Source organism: Arvicanthis niloticus, chromosome 18, assembly GCF_011762505.2.
Source record: "Arvicanthis niloticus isolate mArvNil1 chromosome 18, mArvNil1.pat.X, whole genome shotgun sequence".
NCBI lineage: Eukaryota > Metazoa > Chordata > Mammalia > Rodentia > Muridae > Arvicanthis > Arvicanthis niloticus.
This window is the reverse complement of record NC_047675.1, coordinates 5,608,390-5,625,872: the sequence shown is the minus strand read 5'-3', so window position 1 is coordinate 5,625,872 and position 17,483 is coordinate 5,608,390. Positions and strand designations below refer to the sequence as shown.

The following is a 17,483-nucleotide window of genomic DNA, read 5'->3' as shown; positions in this document are numbered from 1 at the left end:
AGTGGCAGTTACTTCCAAATAAGCTGTTTTTAGAATGATTCTTCTGCCCGGTTAGAAACTATGCAGAGAAATTCCTCCTTAGGGCCCTAAACTCTAGCAACGGACTGGAATCTAAACGAAGGTTTCCCATTCCGACTTACTCCAACGGGGGGCTTCCTATATCACCCCTAAAGACAACTGGGAACCCTTCCTGAGAGAAAAAAAAAAAGCTGTTTCAAGTTCCGCTTCACAGTGATTGACTTTCACTACGACTTTTCTTTAGATGGAGTAAAGTCTCAAGAACGTAGCAGGGGTTTCTGAAAGGTCCCAGTTCCTACAACCTCCGGAGCACTTTTAGGGAGCCACTAAGTAGGTAAGGAAGCACTGCCTGAAATCTCCGCTACCCTCCTCTGCTGCCCTCGCCACGCTCTGGCCACGCTCTCTCGGTAACCTAGGTGACAGCCACGCCCTCCTACGTAGCTGACCAATCACAAAGCTTTGCGTGGATTACTCCGGGTGAAATTCAGTTCAAGTCACATTCATTAGCATTTCTCCCTTGAACCGAGACTAGTTAATCGGGAATCTGAAAGGTGATGGCAACCATCAAGTCCAAGGTCAGAAAAAACAGCTCTATTAGTTAATATTTGGACAAATTAACCACTTGAAACTTTTCTCATCTGTGAAACGGGTAACTGCCCCGTCGCTACTCGGCACTTTTATGCAGATCAGCTCATACAAAATGGGTAGTTAGTGTTCGCTTTCAGAGAATGACAATATAGGTAGGCAGCGTTCTGTGTCTAGTCGGGACTCAGATGTTTACTTGGTCCCTTGATTTACAAAGACTTTAAGATCTCATCTGCCATTTTTCGATCTGTAACACTATACAGCTAAAAGCTTTAGGTATATAGAATACCAATCTTTTTAGGTGTCAGAATAATAATCTGTTTGTTTTTGTTTTTCAAGACAGGATTTCTCTGTGTAGCTCTGGCTGTCCTGGAGCTAACTCTGTAGAGCAGGCTGGCCTTGAACTCAGAAATCCGCCTGCCTCTGCCTCCCAAGTGCTGGGTTTAAAGGCGAATGCCACCACTGCCCGGTTAATACTAATCTTTTGAATCTTAAATAAGTAAGACTTTTAAACACACGTTCCAAATGTGAACATTTCATAGTGGCAGTTACTTCCAAATAAGCTGTTTTTAGAATGATTCTTCTGCCCGGTTAGAAACTATGCAGAGAAATTCCTCCTTAGGGCCCTAAACTCTAGCAACGGACTGGAATCTAAACGAAGGTTTCCCATTCCGACTTACTCCAACGGGGGGGGGCTTCCTATATCACCCCTAAAGACAACTGGGAACCCTTCCTGAGAGAAAAAAAAAAAAAAAAAAAAGCTGTTTCAAGTTCCGCTTCACAGTGACTGACTCTCACTACGACTTTTCTTTAGATGGTCTAACAACGTTATCGACGACCCGTGACACTCAGCGCAAGTCTGTCTCTGGACGGAAACGGAAGTGGACTCGTGTTTTGAAGATGAGTTCCGCTACTGTGGATGCTCCGAAGCCGTGAGTGAGGAAGTTCTGGGCCGGGTCTTCCGGGGGCGGAGACTAGCCTGCCAGAGCAGGAAGGAGGGAGAGGGATGGTAGGGTACCAGCTGCAGGTCAGACCCTGAGTGCCCAGAATCCCCAAGTCACCCCGACTGTCCTTGGGGTCATTATGCAGCCGAGACTCTGGACGACCTCCAGGTGAGGCGGCGGCGACGCCGCGGAGGCGGCACCGGGTGCCTGCGGGTTGGCCGGCAAGGATGCAGCCTGCACCTGCTAGCATCCAGAGCGGCCACCGCTGCAGCAGCCGCAAGCACAGAGCCACCCGAGGACGCGGCGCCAGCGGCTGGTAAATCTTTCCCTATAGGGAGCCAGCGGAGAAGACAACCGAAAAAGAGGACTTGCCAGATTCTTGGTTTTGTTCTTTGACTCGGCTGTTTATGAAAATGCCTTGTGTATGTAATCTGAATAACTGGAGAAGATGGATCAGACCCCTGCTCATATTTCTTTACGGATCAGCCCTCTTTGTATTGATACCAATCTGTATTTGGGAATTCCAACGAATGGAGGTAAGAGGGTCCTGCACCTCTACCCTTTCTTACGCTGCTTGACAGAGTTCCTTTGTCTGCCTTCTAATACTTGAGGTCTGAAAAACATTTCGTCTTTGGACATTGAACCAACCTGTCTGGTTTTATTTAGCTGCTACAACTGGAGGTAGGTCCTGGTGGATGAAAAAATAGTTAATGCACCTGCTCACAATGGGCTGCTTTCCCAATGTCCATCAGTTCCCAGAAAGAACTTTATTCTTGAAATCAGATCTGCTGTGCAGATACTGAGCTTGACCAGACTAAATAAACTACCTTGAAAACTACGTTCTGGATTTTATAAGCTTTTAGCCGGCTTCCTGGAACGAAAGGATTCTTGTTAAATTGAGTTCGCTAATTAACTTTACGTTGAAGTTACATGTTTTGTTTCTTTCTTTAGTGAGATTGTCTCATGTAGATCAGGCTGTTCTAGATTTTGCTCTGTAGCCTAGGATGTTCCTTCTACGTCCATCTTCCCAATGCTCAGATTACAAGTGTATCCATCATTCTGTTTACTCAATGCAGGGATTGAACCCAGGGCTTTGTACATTTAAGGCAAGCATTCTACCAACTTCATTCCCAGACCTGAAGTTAACTCCTTAATCAAAGCAAAAATTTTACAAACGTCCCCTGTGTGTTCCAAAGTAGTATTTGTTGGTGTGTTCATAGGATGGTCCAGCTGTGGGGGTCTGAAGGTGGGCAACTTGGGAGAGGTGCTTCTCCCCTCCCATCATAATGAGTGATGAAGATTGAGCTGAGGTCATCAGTGTTGGAGGCAGGCACCTTACCTGCTGAAGCATCTCTCTGGCCCAGCTTGTTAATGTCATGTTGTGACATTAGTAAAGTGTATAAGCTGGATACCTAACCTATAGCTATATCTATAAAGTGAAAACTTAGAATTACCAATTAATAATAACCAAAAAATACTTTTATAGAGAATCAGTTATTTTGGAAGAGTTATGATAGGCAGACCAGGTAGATGCACCCTCCCCCGCCCCGGTTATTTTAATCAGTGTGTCTAAACATATTTGTAGGACCTTTTTGTTCACTACACTTTTGTTGGGTCTTCTAATTATAGTCCATATAGATATTTAAGGGTATTATAATATGACATTAAATAGTTCTCATTTGTTATGTTTTTAGGCTATTTGAGATTTGTCCACCTATATTTAGGTCTAGCAATCTTAATTTAAATGTAATTTCCTCACTTAGTATTCCTTGGAATACTATAATATAGAAAGGTAAATGAAATGTGTATCATTTCTGTCTTAGTTGTAAGCATCAACAGTAGTCTTGAAGTACCACTACCCTTTAAGACCATTTCTAATCTGCAGTGTGAACTGCTAACAGCCCAGGTCCCTCACTTCCTGATATGCACGTTTAATGGAGCACGTGCAGATAAGCATGTCAGATAATGCACTCAGATATGCAAACGGAGACCTCAGAATGGCTTAAACTACAAACAGATGTATGGAAATCCTGCTTAATCTACTGTCTGCCATAAGAAATGCCATAATCTGGGCTATGGCGACAGCTCAGCAGGTAGGACAGTAGCCTCAAAAGCATGACCACCTGATCCATCTCTGGAACCAGGTACTCATGGCAAGATGGAGACAGAACTGCCTACAAGCTTGCCAGCCAGTTAGCCAAAGCAAGAGACCCTGCCTCAAGGTGGAAGGAGAGAGCTGACTCCCCAGTGTTGTCCTCTGACTTCCACACGTGCATACCAGCACTCACACGCATAAAAGCACACATTTAATACATATGTGTGTGTGTGGTGTAACATAAACAGTGCTTCAACAGGAATTTACATTTTTATAGTCAGAAAACTATTTTGGAGTCAAATACCATGGGACTGAGTTGAGTGGGGTTTCAGTTTGAGGAAGGTCCTCAGGTTGCAGGTGGCCATGCTCCTGCTGAATCCTCACGTGGCTGAAACATCTCTTTTTGAGATCATCTTCCCTGAGATTATGACCTCATTTCACCTGCATCCCTCCCTGGCAGCCTTATCTCCAAGTATGGCCACTTCCATTAGGGGTTAAGTTTCAATACATGAATGAGGAGAGCCCAGCCTAGTCACTAGTGTTCAGACTTCACAGTGTCCACAGTTAAAAGAACACTTGAAATTAAGGATAGACAGAAGGAACAGCAAGGACCTGGCACCAATATTTATAGGACTTTACAGAGAGGGTCAATGAAGTGAACACCAGATGGGGAGGGTTTCCAGGGGAACATTTGAAGTGTCCACACTTGCCACCCTGTCTGTCACTTCTCACAAGTAGGAAGGCCATTGGGGAGTTTAATGGTTTCACTGCAGTTGGAAGGGCCTAAGCCAGAACAGAATTGTTTAAGTAGGAATGTGTGGTAGAAATGTAGAATCAGGAGAATAAATGAGTTTTGAAGGCTTTTGACTCTGAAGGAGACTGAACAATGAGAGGACATAGGCAGAGAGGGCCAGGAGTCGGGGAGCTTTGGGGTTTTGTGATTTATTTTGAAGGTTAGAGGCATTAACTAGAGCATACCCCCAAAATAGCTTTAAGTTTTTATGCAACTATAAATTTATTTAATCCTCTTAGAACATAGAAAATTGTCTCTTTACACAGATGAGGACACTGAGGCAGAGACAAGTGCCCAGAGTGCACTGTAGGAGAGACATGAAAATTTCTTGCTAACCGTACTCTGGGGACACTTGGGCTTTGTGTGTGGTCAGCACTCAGGCCTTCATATGTAAACAGCAAGCAAAAGTCAATATGGAGAGTAAATAACAAGCTAGGAACAGGCAAAGCTGTGTGTGTGTATGTGCATGTGTGTGTGTGTGTGTGTGTGTGTGTGTGTGTGTGTGTGTAGTGCTCTTCTGTGAGACAGGGTCTCAGTGTGCAGCTCTGGCTGTCTCGGAGCTCACAGGGTTCCATCTGCTTCTGTCTCCAAGGAACCTAGTGCCCACTTCTGACTTCAGCCAAGCCTACACTCACATATGCATATATACATATAATTGTTTAAAAAGTAAATTTTTTTTAAAAATTGTTACCAATTATTTGGAAAATAACCAAACAGTATTACCAATCAAATGAAAATTTAAGAAATACAAATATTTATCTTTATAATTTTAATATCAAAATGTAAACAAATGTGGGTTTGGTTTTTTTTGTTTTGTTTTTTAAGGTTGGAATACACACAAAGGCTTGGTTTATTGCTGGCCTGTTTGTACTGCTAACCATACCTGTGTCTATGTGGGGGATCCTCCAACATCTGGTACATTACACCCAACCAGAACTTCAAAAGCCTATAGTAAGGTCAGCTCTTAATATATTTGTTATTACTGGTATTGACTGACTTAATTCTTAAGCAAACATTAAAAATTTTTTATGTTTTACTTTCCATAGGATCCTTTGGATGGTCCCAATATACAGTTTGGATAGTGTATGTATATTTTATTATATTAAGAATTTTATGACATTTAACTGTGCCTTCTAGAGAATGCTTAATAAGGTAGTAAGCATACAATATTGGCAAAGAGAGATTAACAGTGAATTTTTTTCACTATTTTATTTCACTTTTTTATTTGTTTTTGTTTTATTTTGTTTTGTGTTTTCAAAACAGGGTTCTGTGTAGCCTTGGCTGTCCTGGAACTTACTCTGTAGACCAGGCTAGCTTTGAGATCCAGCTACCTCTACCTCCTGAGTGCTGGGATTAAAGATGTGCACTGCTAAAACCTGGCTATTTCATATTTTTTTGAGGCAGGGCCTCACTGTGTAGTTCTGGCTATCCTGGAACTCACTATATTATATAGACCAGGTTAACCCAGAACTCACAGAGAGCCTCATCCCTCTGTCTCCTCTAAGTGCTGGGATTAAATGTGTTCACCAACTGGCCAAGTTTACATGTTTTTCAATGTTAGTAAGAAAGGTAAAATATGATTATAAAGAAAAATGCAAATATCTTAAGTATTTTAGTTTATAGCTGTTTTTCTTGCTCAGTTGCTTACATTTTCAGATTAGTGGCTCTTAATCTTTTAAAGAATGTAGTCTTGTAAATTACCTTCAGCCCTAGATAGCCACAAGGGAATTTGCCTCCATCCCAGGCACCAAAATGTGCTGATGCTCAGGTCCCTCGTATAAAATGGGTAGCATCAGCATATGAAGTAGGCACATCTCTCCTATACCTAGAGTCATCTCTAGGTGACTTATGACACCTGGTAGAATAGTACTGCTGCGTACAGGTAAGAGAATCTCGTTGAGTTCAAGGCCAGTCTGGTCTGTATGGGGTTGGGGGTTGTTTTGAATATTTCTGCTCCAGGGTTAACTGAACCCATACTTGTAGTTTCTGATAAGAAAGTTTATTGTTCATCGTCACAGTTTTTAGTTATCAACTCTTTTATTTGTACCAAAAGAAGAGGAAGAGAAGGAAGAAGAAAAGGGGTTTGGAGAAACTTTCCATAGTAGATACAACTACTGTGGCAATTAGATATACACAGAATGTCTTCAACCAGATGTGATGGTGCGTGCCTTTAAGCCCAGCACTCAGGAGAACTCGTAGTTGAAGGCCAATCTGGTCTATATTGTGAGTTTCAGAACAACGATGGTACATAGACCCTGTTTCAAAACAACACCAAAGAGAAAAAAAAAAAAATGTCTTCAACGGCATTTGCTGTGATGATACTTTTTCTTAATTTCAAATTATTTTTGAGAACTCAACTAACTTTTCATTTTACGTTCAGTATTTACCCCAAACGCTTATGTTTTTGTTTAACTGTATCAAAGATGCTTTATTACACTTTAAAGCATGTTTGCAGGACCTGGGATGTAGCTCATTGATGGAATACAGCCTTGCATTGTTTAATCCTCAGTAGTCCTGGCCTCCTCCCCAGATAAAGTTCCTTCTGTGTTAGTTTAGAGTTTACTGCAAGTAGGCGACAAGATCCCCGATTTTATGGTTGTCTGTGAGTCCCATGGTCTGAGTGGAATTGAGTGGAAACGTTATTTCGGCTACTGCTCTTCCTAAACATCTTTGCTTCTCCATAGTGGCTGGCTTTGAAATACCCCAAAATTGCAATTTACGTGGACACCTGTAGGGAGTGTTACGAAGCATATGTCATCTATAACTTTATGATATTCCTTACCAACTATCTGACAATCCGATTCCCAAGCTTGATGCTACACCTAGAAGGTAAAGATCAGCAAAACCATCTTCCTCCATTATGCTGCTGTCCACCATGGGCGATGGGAGAGTAAGTATGATTGGCTTTACAGATGCAGAGTTGTTAAATATCAGTCAGCTCTCTGCTAGGCAGTGCTGTGAAAGGGGCGAAAATAACAGGCAAAGAGCCCTTACCCTGTTTAGCATGTAGCACAGCCTGAGAGAGAGCAAGATGCATTTTATAATGCACATGTTGGGAGGGTTTTTATAATGCACATGTTGGGGGTTTTTTGTTTTTATTTTTACATTGCTCGCTCAATGAAGTGTATGCAGAAGAAAACCTTAGAAGATATTTATTCGTCTTTTTTATACTCTGGAATTGGCACCTACAGCCCTTGTATGTGATCCACAGCTAGTTAAATGAATTAGATTAGGTGGGAAGACAATATATGACAAGAAACAAAAGCAATTAAAAGCTGTGTTCTATTCCTGTGTGACAGTAAAGGAAGATGAGTAAGTCTGTGTCACTCACTAAAAGGCTGGAGAGACAGCTCTGGGTTTAAGAGTGCTTGTTGTTTTTGCAAGGACCCAGGTTAACTAACCAGCACCTAAGAGTAGTGACCCTTAGCCATTCCAGCCATCCCTAACCCCAGTTCCAAGGAACCCAACCGGCACACATGTGGAATAAACACACACACACACACACACACACACACACACACACACACACACGCAGGCAGAGCATTCATATACAAAGTAAAATAAAAAAAAAAAAAAAGTGGGTCTGGAGAGATGGCTCAGTGGTTAAGAGCACTCACTGACTGCTCTTCCAGAGGTCCTGAGTTCAACTCCCAGCAACCACATGGTGGCTCACAACCATCTATTATGGGATCTGATGCCCTCTTCTAGTGTGTCTGACAGCTACAATTTACTCATATAAATAAAATAAATAAATCTTTTTTAAATGTTTCTTTAAAAAAAGTGGGGTTTTTTGATTGGTTGATTGGTTTTTCTTTTTGTATTTTCTGGGCAGTGTAACATTGGCTGCCCTGGAGTCACTCTGTAGACCAGGCTGGCTTCCAACTTCCAGTGATCCACCTGCCTCTACCTCCTGAGTGCTGGGATTAAAAGTGTGGGCCACTAAAAGTTTTTAAAACAAAGTTCTTAAAGTAAAAGGTTAAGATTATATGTTCTATACAAAGGACTTCAGTTACCTCACTGCTGTGACAAAAACCGACAGAAGCCACTTAAGAAAATCACAGGGTTAATATTGGTTCACAGTTTAAGGGTGCACTCATCATGGTGAGAAAGGTATCTAGCAGGCGCATCTGCTGTCAAGCAAAGAGAACTGAGTGATGCTGTCCAACACAGGGTGGTCTTCCTTGTCCTGTTAACTTTCTGTAAACCCATTCACAAGGAAGCTGCATCCCAAACGTAAGTGCACATGCACAGGTGCTCGGCTCACTTGTAAATGCACCAGCACACAGCTCACTTGTGCCTCAGTTTTTCTCCTGGAGCTTTGTTAGGCAGCTCTCTATCACCAGCGAAATTCCTGAGGTGATCGGGTTTATTTGGCTCACAGATTTTGATCACTTGGGCCTGTTGATTTGAGGTGATAATGGCAGGAGTAGGAGACAGGAAAAGACTAAGGTCCCAATGCCTTCAATTTGTTCTGTTGCACTGTAGTGGAGCTGGGCGGGGAGGCTCTCTCAGAGACAAAGTTATTAAATAATTTCAAAATGGGCTTCAGGCTCCCTTGTTGCCATCCCTCTTCTTACCCTCCTACCTTTTAGAACAAAATTGGCAGAATTCAATATAGTTGTCACTTGTCGAAGGGGTTAGTCTTCCGCTGCCAAGGCAGAACTGAGATGCTGTGTCCTCTTCCCTCTGCTGAGATGCTGTGTCCTCTTCCCTTCGCAGAATGCTGCTCTTCAGGTGCAAGCTGGGAGTGCTGCAGTACACCGTGGTCCGGCTCATCACCACCAGCACGGCCTTGTAAGTGGGACTTGCCGCTACTTTTTTTTTCTTTTTTGTCTTCATGCTACATGCCTGGGGACGTAGCTCAATTAATAGTGTTTGCCTTGTATGCACAAAGCCCCGCATTTAATCCCCGCACCACAGAAACCAGGTTCATGGCAAATAATCATAGCACTTGGAAGGTAGAGGCAGGAGAATCGAGAGTTTAAGGTTGGCCTGGGCCGTGTCTTTAAGAACCTATGTTCTTAGCCGGGCGGTGGTGGCGCACGCCTTTAATCCCAGCACTTGGGAGGCAGAGGCAGGCGGATTTCTGAGACCAGGCCAGCCTGGTCTACAGAGTGAGTTCCAGGACAGCCAGGGCTGTACAGAGAAACCCTGTCTCGAAAAACCAAAAAAAAAAAAAAAACCTATGTTCTTATATGGGAAAAACAAGTAGAAAAAAGAGTTGATTAACAGTGAAAGTCTGGTCTGCTATAAAACCACATGTGTAAGAGCTGGATTCCATTCTGGTGAACAATGCAAAGAATTACAAGATTCACACCCATTGGGAGCAACTGTAAAACTCTTCAGGAAAAAAAAAATCCTCCTTTAGTTGAGTTAATCACACAGATTTATCTTCTGTGCTGTTAATTTAAGAGTTTATTAACACTTTCTTTAACTGTTGCACACATTTAATTCTAGCACTCAGGAGGCAGAGGCAAGCAGATCTTAAACACACACAAAAACTGTTTGATGTCAAAATGTGAGGCTTAATCAAACCACCTGGAAATTTGTTCCCTAAAAATCCCAAAACGTCAATTTATATGATTTTCTGTTAGATTTTATATTCTGCAACTCACAAAATAAAAGAAAACCATGTGAAGAAAACAGTTCAGCTCTTTATCCTCCTCTCATTGAGGTAGAATCATTTATGGAAGTGTGCTTTATTTCTTTGCTGCTTAGAAATAGGGTGAGCATATAACTTAATACTTGTGGTAAGATGTCCTAGGGGGAGGTGGATCTGGCCCTTTGAATATTTACATCCAAGATAATTTACAGGAAAAAGGGAGCTATAGTCATATTTATCAGTTAGGCTTTCCAGAATTAGGAAGTTATTCTCTGGCTTAATGGTTCTTAGTTTATAATTTCTTTAGGTTAAAAGGAAAAGTCATATAAAAGGAAAAGTCATATCATACATTTCTAGAAAAATGTTACTGTCAGTTTTTGAACCATCTTTGACAAAAATCACATGGTCACCCATAGGCTTTCTAAAATAAACTGATTGTAAACTTTAAGCACTGCTGCCACTGTCCCTTAAACCCACGCTCAGCGCTGGAGGGTGGGCGTGGTTAAGAGCTCTTGCAGAGGTGTGGTTCCTAGGGCCGTCTGTGGTCACAGCCATCTTAACTCCACTATGCAATGCCCTTCTCAGGCCACAGGGCACTGCGTGCACACCCGGCACAGGGATACATGAGAACACTCATACACATAAATAAAACCTCAGTCTCTAAAGGATACATAGTAAGATATGAGTCTGCTTGGTTAGTCATAAAGTTGTCCGAATTTTGCTGCTTTTCAGAGTATGTGAAATCTCTGGGGTATACGATGAGGGGAACTTCAGTTTTGCCAATGCCTGGACTTACCTGGTTATATTAAACAATTTGTCGCAACTGGTAAGTAAATAATCATCTGGTTTTTTAAAGATTTATTTTTTATATGAGTACACTGTAGCTGTCTTCAGACACACAAGAAGAGGGCATCAGATCCCATTACTGATGGTTGTGGGCCACCATGTGGTTGCTGGGAATTGAACTCAGGACCTCTGGCAGAGCAGTCAGTGCTCTTAACTGCTGAGCCATCTCTCCAGCCCAATAATAATCTTCTTAATTGTATTAAATTAGTTTCTGTAGCTAAATATTATCAGGCACTATTTCTTTAGAGAAATTTTCTTTTAATTTGTACATAGAATCTGAGGCAGCTTTAATATGTACCTTTATACAATATAAACATATAGTATACGTTTGTGAATGATTTGGTGACTTACACACAGACCTGCTGTTTGCTGTTGTTACTGCACGGCTATGTGGGTATGTACATTATGTGCCTTCAAAATAAAACCTAACAGAGACCTATTCAGTAAGAGGAAAAAGTCTGATTGGCATATGATAAGATAGAGTTTAAATAAAAAGGAAACATTTGATGGGCGGTGGTGGCACATGCCTTTAGTCCTGTACTTGAGAGTCGGAAGCAGGCAGATTTCTGTGAGCTCAAGGCAGAGTGAGTTCCAGGACAGCCAGAGCTGCACAGAGAAACTATATCGAACACCAAACAGAAGCTGATAGTGGAAATGAGTGGGACACGTCTCCTGGCCTCCCTCATGGTCATCCTCGTGACCATGGCCTTTTCTGGGAATGCATTCAAAAGAAAAACAAATCTTTTTGCCTTGGATGTAAAGGGCATTAAAACAAGCACTCTGTACTGGTGGACATAGTTTGGTCTTCCTGTTGGCATTTAGACGGTTAACTAAAAGGAAACCTTATGAAACATACACAGAAGTTAGCTATTTTCAGTTGAAAAAGATATTGGGCAACAAAATTTGATTTTAATTCCTAACAGATACTGGAAAATTTTTTTAACTTGTGGAATATCTCTGGTGGAGTACTTGCCTAGCACACACAGCTCTGAGTTTCATCCCAGAATGAGGGTAACAGTTCACATGTAGTAAAAATGGCCTCATGCTTAGAATCCCAATTACTTTTCCTTTCAGCAGTACGATAACTAGAACCCAGGCCCTCATGCATGTTGGTTGGGCACTCAGCCACCGAGCCACAGCTGTAGTGCAGGAGTCTGGGTAATGTGGACTAATGTCCTCCTCTCAAGGAGTTTGTGTGAGACAGATCTCGTGGTCAGAATTTTATTGGAACTGTACTTATTTAGTGTTGACTTATAATCTGCATGAGCTGGGCGGTGGTGGTGACGACGCCTTTAGGAGGCAGAGGCAGGCAGAGCTCTGTGAGTTTGAGGCCAGCCTGGTCTACAAAGCGAGTTCCAGGACAGCCAAGGTTACATAGTTAGACACTGTCTTGAAAAACCAAACAAATTCATTAATTAAATTAAATAAACTTTTTGTGGGTGTATTGTGTAAATGTTATGCAAGAGACTTGCTAATAAAAGTAACCCAAATCTTTATAAATATGTGGTAGTTTGTGTTTAAAAGCATAACTGATGCGTTTGCTTTTCTTTTGGCTGAAGGGAACCTTTCGTTCCATTGTTGTTTTTTGCTTTCCTTGAGTTCCAGGGAAAACGTTGCATATATCTCTCTCTCTCTCTGGAGAAGTTTCATTTCTATGCATCAGCAGCAAAACATTGGAGCCTGTTTTTAATCTAAAAACATTGTCTAATTTGCAATAAACTCTGCCCTGAACATTACTGTAGAGCGGGCTCTGGTTAGGGCTTCAGCGGTTCTGTGACTGGCTTCCTACAGCAGCAGCTGAATGTCGCTTTTGTTTCCAGTTTGCCATGTACTGCTTGCTGCTGTTTTATAAAGTCCTCAGGGAGGAGCTTAGCCCTATACAACCTGTTGGCAAATTTCTTTGTGTGAAGTTAGTGGTCTTCGTCTCCTTCTGGTGAGTATTGCTTTCTCATAAACGTACTTATTTCATAAATACCAGTAAGTAAGGCTGTTGGTTAAGAGTGTCTGAAGGTGTTGTGAGTATGATGCAGGGCAGACTACAGACACAGCGAGTGTCAGTACAGCAGGTGAGCTACGTCTTTTAAAAGCTAGTCCTGGCCAGACGGTGGTGGCGCACACCTTTAATCCCAGCGCTTGGGAGGTAGAGGTGGCCAGATCTCTGCGTTAGAGGCCAAGCTGGTCAGCAGAGCAAGTTGTAGAGCAACCGTGGTTATATAGACAGGTCCTACATCTGAATGTCTGAATGGTAAAATCTTAGAGATTAATACACTGTTGTGTGTAAACACAGTTGAGTAGCAGGCCGTTACTTACAAGTTGTTAGAACTTGGAATCTAATTATTTGGACATGGTTTCAAAGCAATAAAAGGAAATTTAAACCGAATGATGAAGTTGTGAGAATGTGTAATGGAGTCCGTCTTATGAAGCAAATAGACTTACTCCACAAGGCAAGGGAGTGTATTTACTATAAACACAACTTCTTTGGGAATATGCCTGAAGGCAGGATAGTGTAGGGTGCACTCTGAGGCCTTAACTGTTTCTATTGCATATTTCCTAATCTTTTGGTGGATGATATGTTGTGTTTATTGTGTGATTGGGGCATTTACATGCTGAGTGTGCATGTTGACGTCAGAGGACAACTTTGGACATTGGTTCTCGCCCTTCATTTGAGACAGGGTTTTATAATTGCTCCTCTGCATACATACCTCAGGCTTGCTGACCTGCAGTCTCTTCCCACCTCCCTGCTCCCATTAGCAGCACTGACGGGTTTACTGGCCCCATCCTCCCACCCCTCCACCCCTCATGCCAGCCTTACCTGGGCTGGGATTCTTATTCCTGTCCTCTGACTCCTACAGCAAGTGCTTTACCCACCGAGCCACCTCCCAGCGTGTCCCTATTGCATACTTTTGAAACCGTCGGTCATTTCAGGGTTCAGATATGACGCTGACCTTTCCTTAACTTATAGGCAAGCAGTAATTATCGCTTTGTTGGTTAAAGTGGGCGTTATTTCTGAAAGACGTACCTGGGAATGGCAAAGTGCAGAAGCTGTGGCCACAGGCCTGCAGGTACGTAGTGCCATCTTTAAACTGGGAGAATTTTACTGTTTGTTAAACCATTTGATGCAGTATTGCCCCTGAACAACATGCAAACAGTGGGGCGAGACTGTTAGCTGACTCTGCAGTGCAGGAACCATAGAGAAGTGAGCTGTACATACTGACTGTTAGTTCTTTTCTTCCTGGTCCACCTATATCTGCATGGTACCTTTCAGTCCTCGGTTCAGTCCTCGGGTAGCATTAAGAAATACTTGACTGAGGGAATGCAAAAGAAATGTAAATCATGGCTTGTCATGTTTTGAAGAAATGGGAAAAAATGTTTTGAAAATGAATATAGTCTGGAACTTTAAAAAAAAAAAAAGTTGATACCCTAAATAAGTTTTTAAAAGTTAGTAGTTTGGAAAACTTGATTTAACCACAAAGATGCCTGATGGTTTTGTTGCTCTTTAGGATTTCATAATCTGCATCGAAATGTTCTTTGCTGCAATTGCCCATCACTATAGTTTCTCCTATAAACCCTATGTGCACGCCTCGGAGGAAGTCTCCTGCTTCTACTCCTTCCTCGCTATGTGGGATGTGTCCGATATCAAAGATGATATTTCTGAGCAAGTAAGGCGTGTCGGTAAGTCACAGGCTGAGTGTGTATGTACGTGTGTCGGTAAGTCACAGGCTGAGTGTGTATGTACGTGGGGACCAGAGATGAACCTCAGGTGTAGTTCCTCAGGAGCTGTTCAGATTGGGTTTTGGAACAGAGTCTCTCACTATCCTAGAGCTCATAGATTTCAGCTGGGATGATTGGCCAGAGAGCCCCAGAGACCCTCCTTTCTCTTATTGCAAGCAACACATAAAACCATGCCTAGCTTTTTATCTGTGCTGAGGATTAAACTCTTGTTGCTTCATGTTTGTGTGGCCTGCACTTTACAGATTTCTCCTTGACCCAAATATGTGGATTATTCTTTCTCCTGCCATGGCCATTCAGTAGGTAACGAAAGAAGAACATATTTAAAGCAGTATCATGATGGAGGCTCTTCAAATTTAAGGAGATAAAGGGGGTCAGGGGGAGCTATTTTTAGAATCATGTGTTTAAAATGGTAAAAATAACTTTGGGTTGCTAAGCTTATGTTGTCTTAAAGGGAGGACAATGCGAGGATATTCAAAAAAGAAGCGTTTTCCTGGCGATCCGGATCACAATGAGCATTCCAGCTTGTTACCTCCATCTCAAGATAAGAAGGCTTCTCGTTCTTCCAGGTCATCCTCACCTGTGGGCCTATACCAAGGTTTGGGGCACACTATTAGATCACAGAGCCCAATTTCTGTGCCCACCCTATCTGAAGATATTTTGAATGACATCTCGGAGGAACAGCAAAAGCTTCTTGATACAGGACAAGATATCGTGATTGACATCCCAGACGAGCAGGAGATTCCTGCTGAAAACCAGTATCAAGAACAACTCCAAACAGCTGTTTCATGGACTTTACGTTATTCAGCACAATCACCTGAAGATACCACCATTGATATCCCAGATTGGGAAGATGATGAAACTTCGGATTCCTCTTCCGATGTCACCTTTTAGAGTTGTCACATCCGCCATGGATTATAATATGTCAACAGTGCGGAATGTTGTAAGATCTCATACATGATCATGGGTCCCAGGATGTAAACAGTGCGGAATGTTGTAAGATCTCAAAAATTCGTAAAAAATATATATACATGAAACACTAATACGCATATTAACCTACTTATATTTGTATAAGTTTTATATATCACAAATAATGTTTAAATTTCCTAGGCTTTGGCTTTCTTAAACTGTTAGAATATCATTTATTCAAACAGTAGGTAACAACTTTAGCAAAATGCTCTTGAATTTCTTAGACGAACATTTAAAAAAAAAAATCAATGCTTCATACCACTGCATGAACGTAATGCTCTAGACTAAAATTGCAAATTAATTGAATTTAATCTAATTCTAATCATGTGCCATTTAACTTTACAAATTATACTGTTAAAAGAAAAAACAAAAAAAAAAAAAAAACAATTATACTGTATTTAAACTGTCCAGGCCAGCTGGACAATCAAGTGGGACCCTTAGACCCTGTGGAGAGAACTGAGATGTGTGAGAAAATAAAAAGGCACAGCAAGTCAAGAAGCCTGATCAAGCTGGCAAAGATTTTATTGTTCACACAGGTCATATACTCAGAAAACAGGATATGGGGAGGGGTAGGAAAGGAAAGAGGGCTTTGCAGGTGGAGGAAGCTAGCTGCAGCTGTGGGGTCTAAGTTATTCTTACAAAGCCTTGCCATTACCAGGGGTTCTAAAAACATCTATCTAGAAGGATGTTGGCTAAATCTAGAGATCAGGAGGAAGGGTTACTAAGGTGGGTTGCTATGAGGCCTTGTTTGAAGTTCTAAGAACTGACAAGTGAATCATGGAAGGTAAGCAGAAAGAAGAATAATAGATAAGAAAGCCAAGGGTGAGTGTTTGCAAAGAGTAAGGCTTTGCCATGGCTTCCCACATAAACTCTTAAAACTCTTATATGTCTTATTTTTTTGTCTCTCGAGACAAGGTTTCTCCTGTATAGCCCTGGTTGTCCTAGAACTCATTCTGTAGACCAGGCTGACCTCAAACTCACAGATCTGCCTCCCACATGCTGGGATTAAAGGTGTGCACCACCACTATCTAGTTGTGTCTTACTCTAAGCAGATTCTTAATATGTGGGCAAGTGAACAGTGTCACCAGACAGAATAACTGGTAAGGTTGAGCGGATTAAGGAATTCTGGCAATTCTCATAATTTAGAACAGTAAGATTTGAATCCCTGGTTTCTGTCCTGAAATACAAGACTATGACACCCCACTAGAGGACCATGATAACTGGTCACAAAGCATAGAGCCCAGAGTTCTCCATGCTAATGAACTATCTTGATGGGCCAGCAGGAGGGTTTAGCCAATAAGCTTCCCTTCCCAGACATTCTTTCCTGCAAAAGGTATTTCATCTCTGGTCCACCCTGAGTAAGGCATATGTACCCTTTTCACAATGAATAGACAGTTTGGACAAGCAAGGTGTTGCGCTTACTGGAGCCCGATGTTGGACGCCAAACTGTTGCAGCCCGTACTGCCCGTTCCGGTCCGAGGGTCAGGGTCTAGCAAGAGAGAGAGTGGGGATAAAGGGGAAGAGACGCGAAGAATGGAGACAAGACAGAGATTCTGATCAAGTCTCGTTTATTGAAGGGAATTCTGAGCTATTTATAGGCTTTTGCCACGTGCCTTGTAGGCGCGTGGATACCACGTGCCTTGCAGGTGTTGATATGACATAAGCCTTACAGGCGTCTATAGCGTGGACAGCACGTGCACCGCAATGCCTTGCAGGCGTGGATAGCACGTGCGACTTATAAGCATGTATGGTGTAGATAGCACGTGGACAGCACGTGAACTGCATTGCCTTGCAGGCGTGACTACCACGTGCACCTTGCAGCTGGGGCCAGTAAACAGCAACACAAAATATGTGGGGTATCAGAGTGTGCTTTAGCTGTTGTAGGCTATTGAAAACCAAATC

The 17,483-nt window shown here is 42.2% G+C and overlaps 1 protein-coding gene across 3 annotated transcripts; it reads left to right on the top strand.

Annotated features, from left to right (window-relative positions):
* The first annotated feature begins 483 nt into the window (after nucleotides 1–483).
* Nucleotides 484–15,655, top strand: Tmem184c (transmembrane protein 184C). Of its 3 annotated transcripts, none has more exons than XM_076915432.1 (12): nucleotides 484–593; nucleotides 1,418–1,535; nucleotides 1,882–2,083; nucleotides 5,261–5,391; nucleotides 5,482–5,518; nucleotides 7,120–7,325; nucleotides 9,155–9,229; nucleotides 10,770–10,863; nucleotides 12,704–12,816; nucleotides 13,846–13,945; nucleotides 14,384–14,555; nucleotides 15,067–15,655. In XM_076915432.1, exons 2-12 carry the CDS (start codon nucleotides 1,504–1,506, stop codon nucleotides 15,504–15,506), a joined length of 1,602 nt encoding a protein of 533 aa, XP_076771547.1. In that variant the 5' UTR covers nucleotides 484–593; nucleotides 1,418–1,503; the 3' UTR covers nucleotides 15,507–15,655. The 3 variants fall into 3 exon arrangements, with proteins under 3 accessions (XP_076771547.1, XP_076771549.1, XP_076771548.1); XM_076915434.1 differs by having other exon boundaries at nucleotides 1,882–2,228; XM_076915433.1 differs by lacking the exons at nucleotides 484–593; nucleotides 1,418–1,535 and adding an exon at nucleotides 1,560–1,715.
* The last annotated feature ends 1,828 nt before the right edge of the window (nucleotides 15,656–17,483 follow it).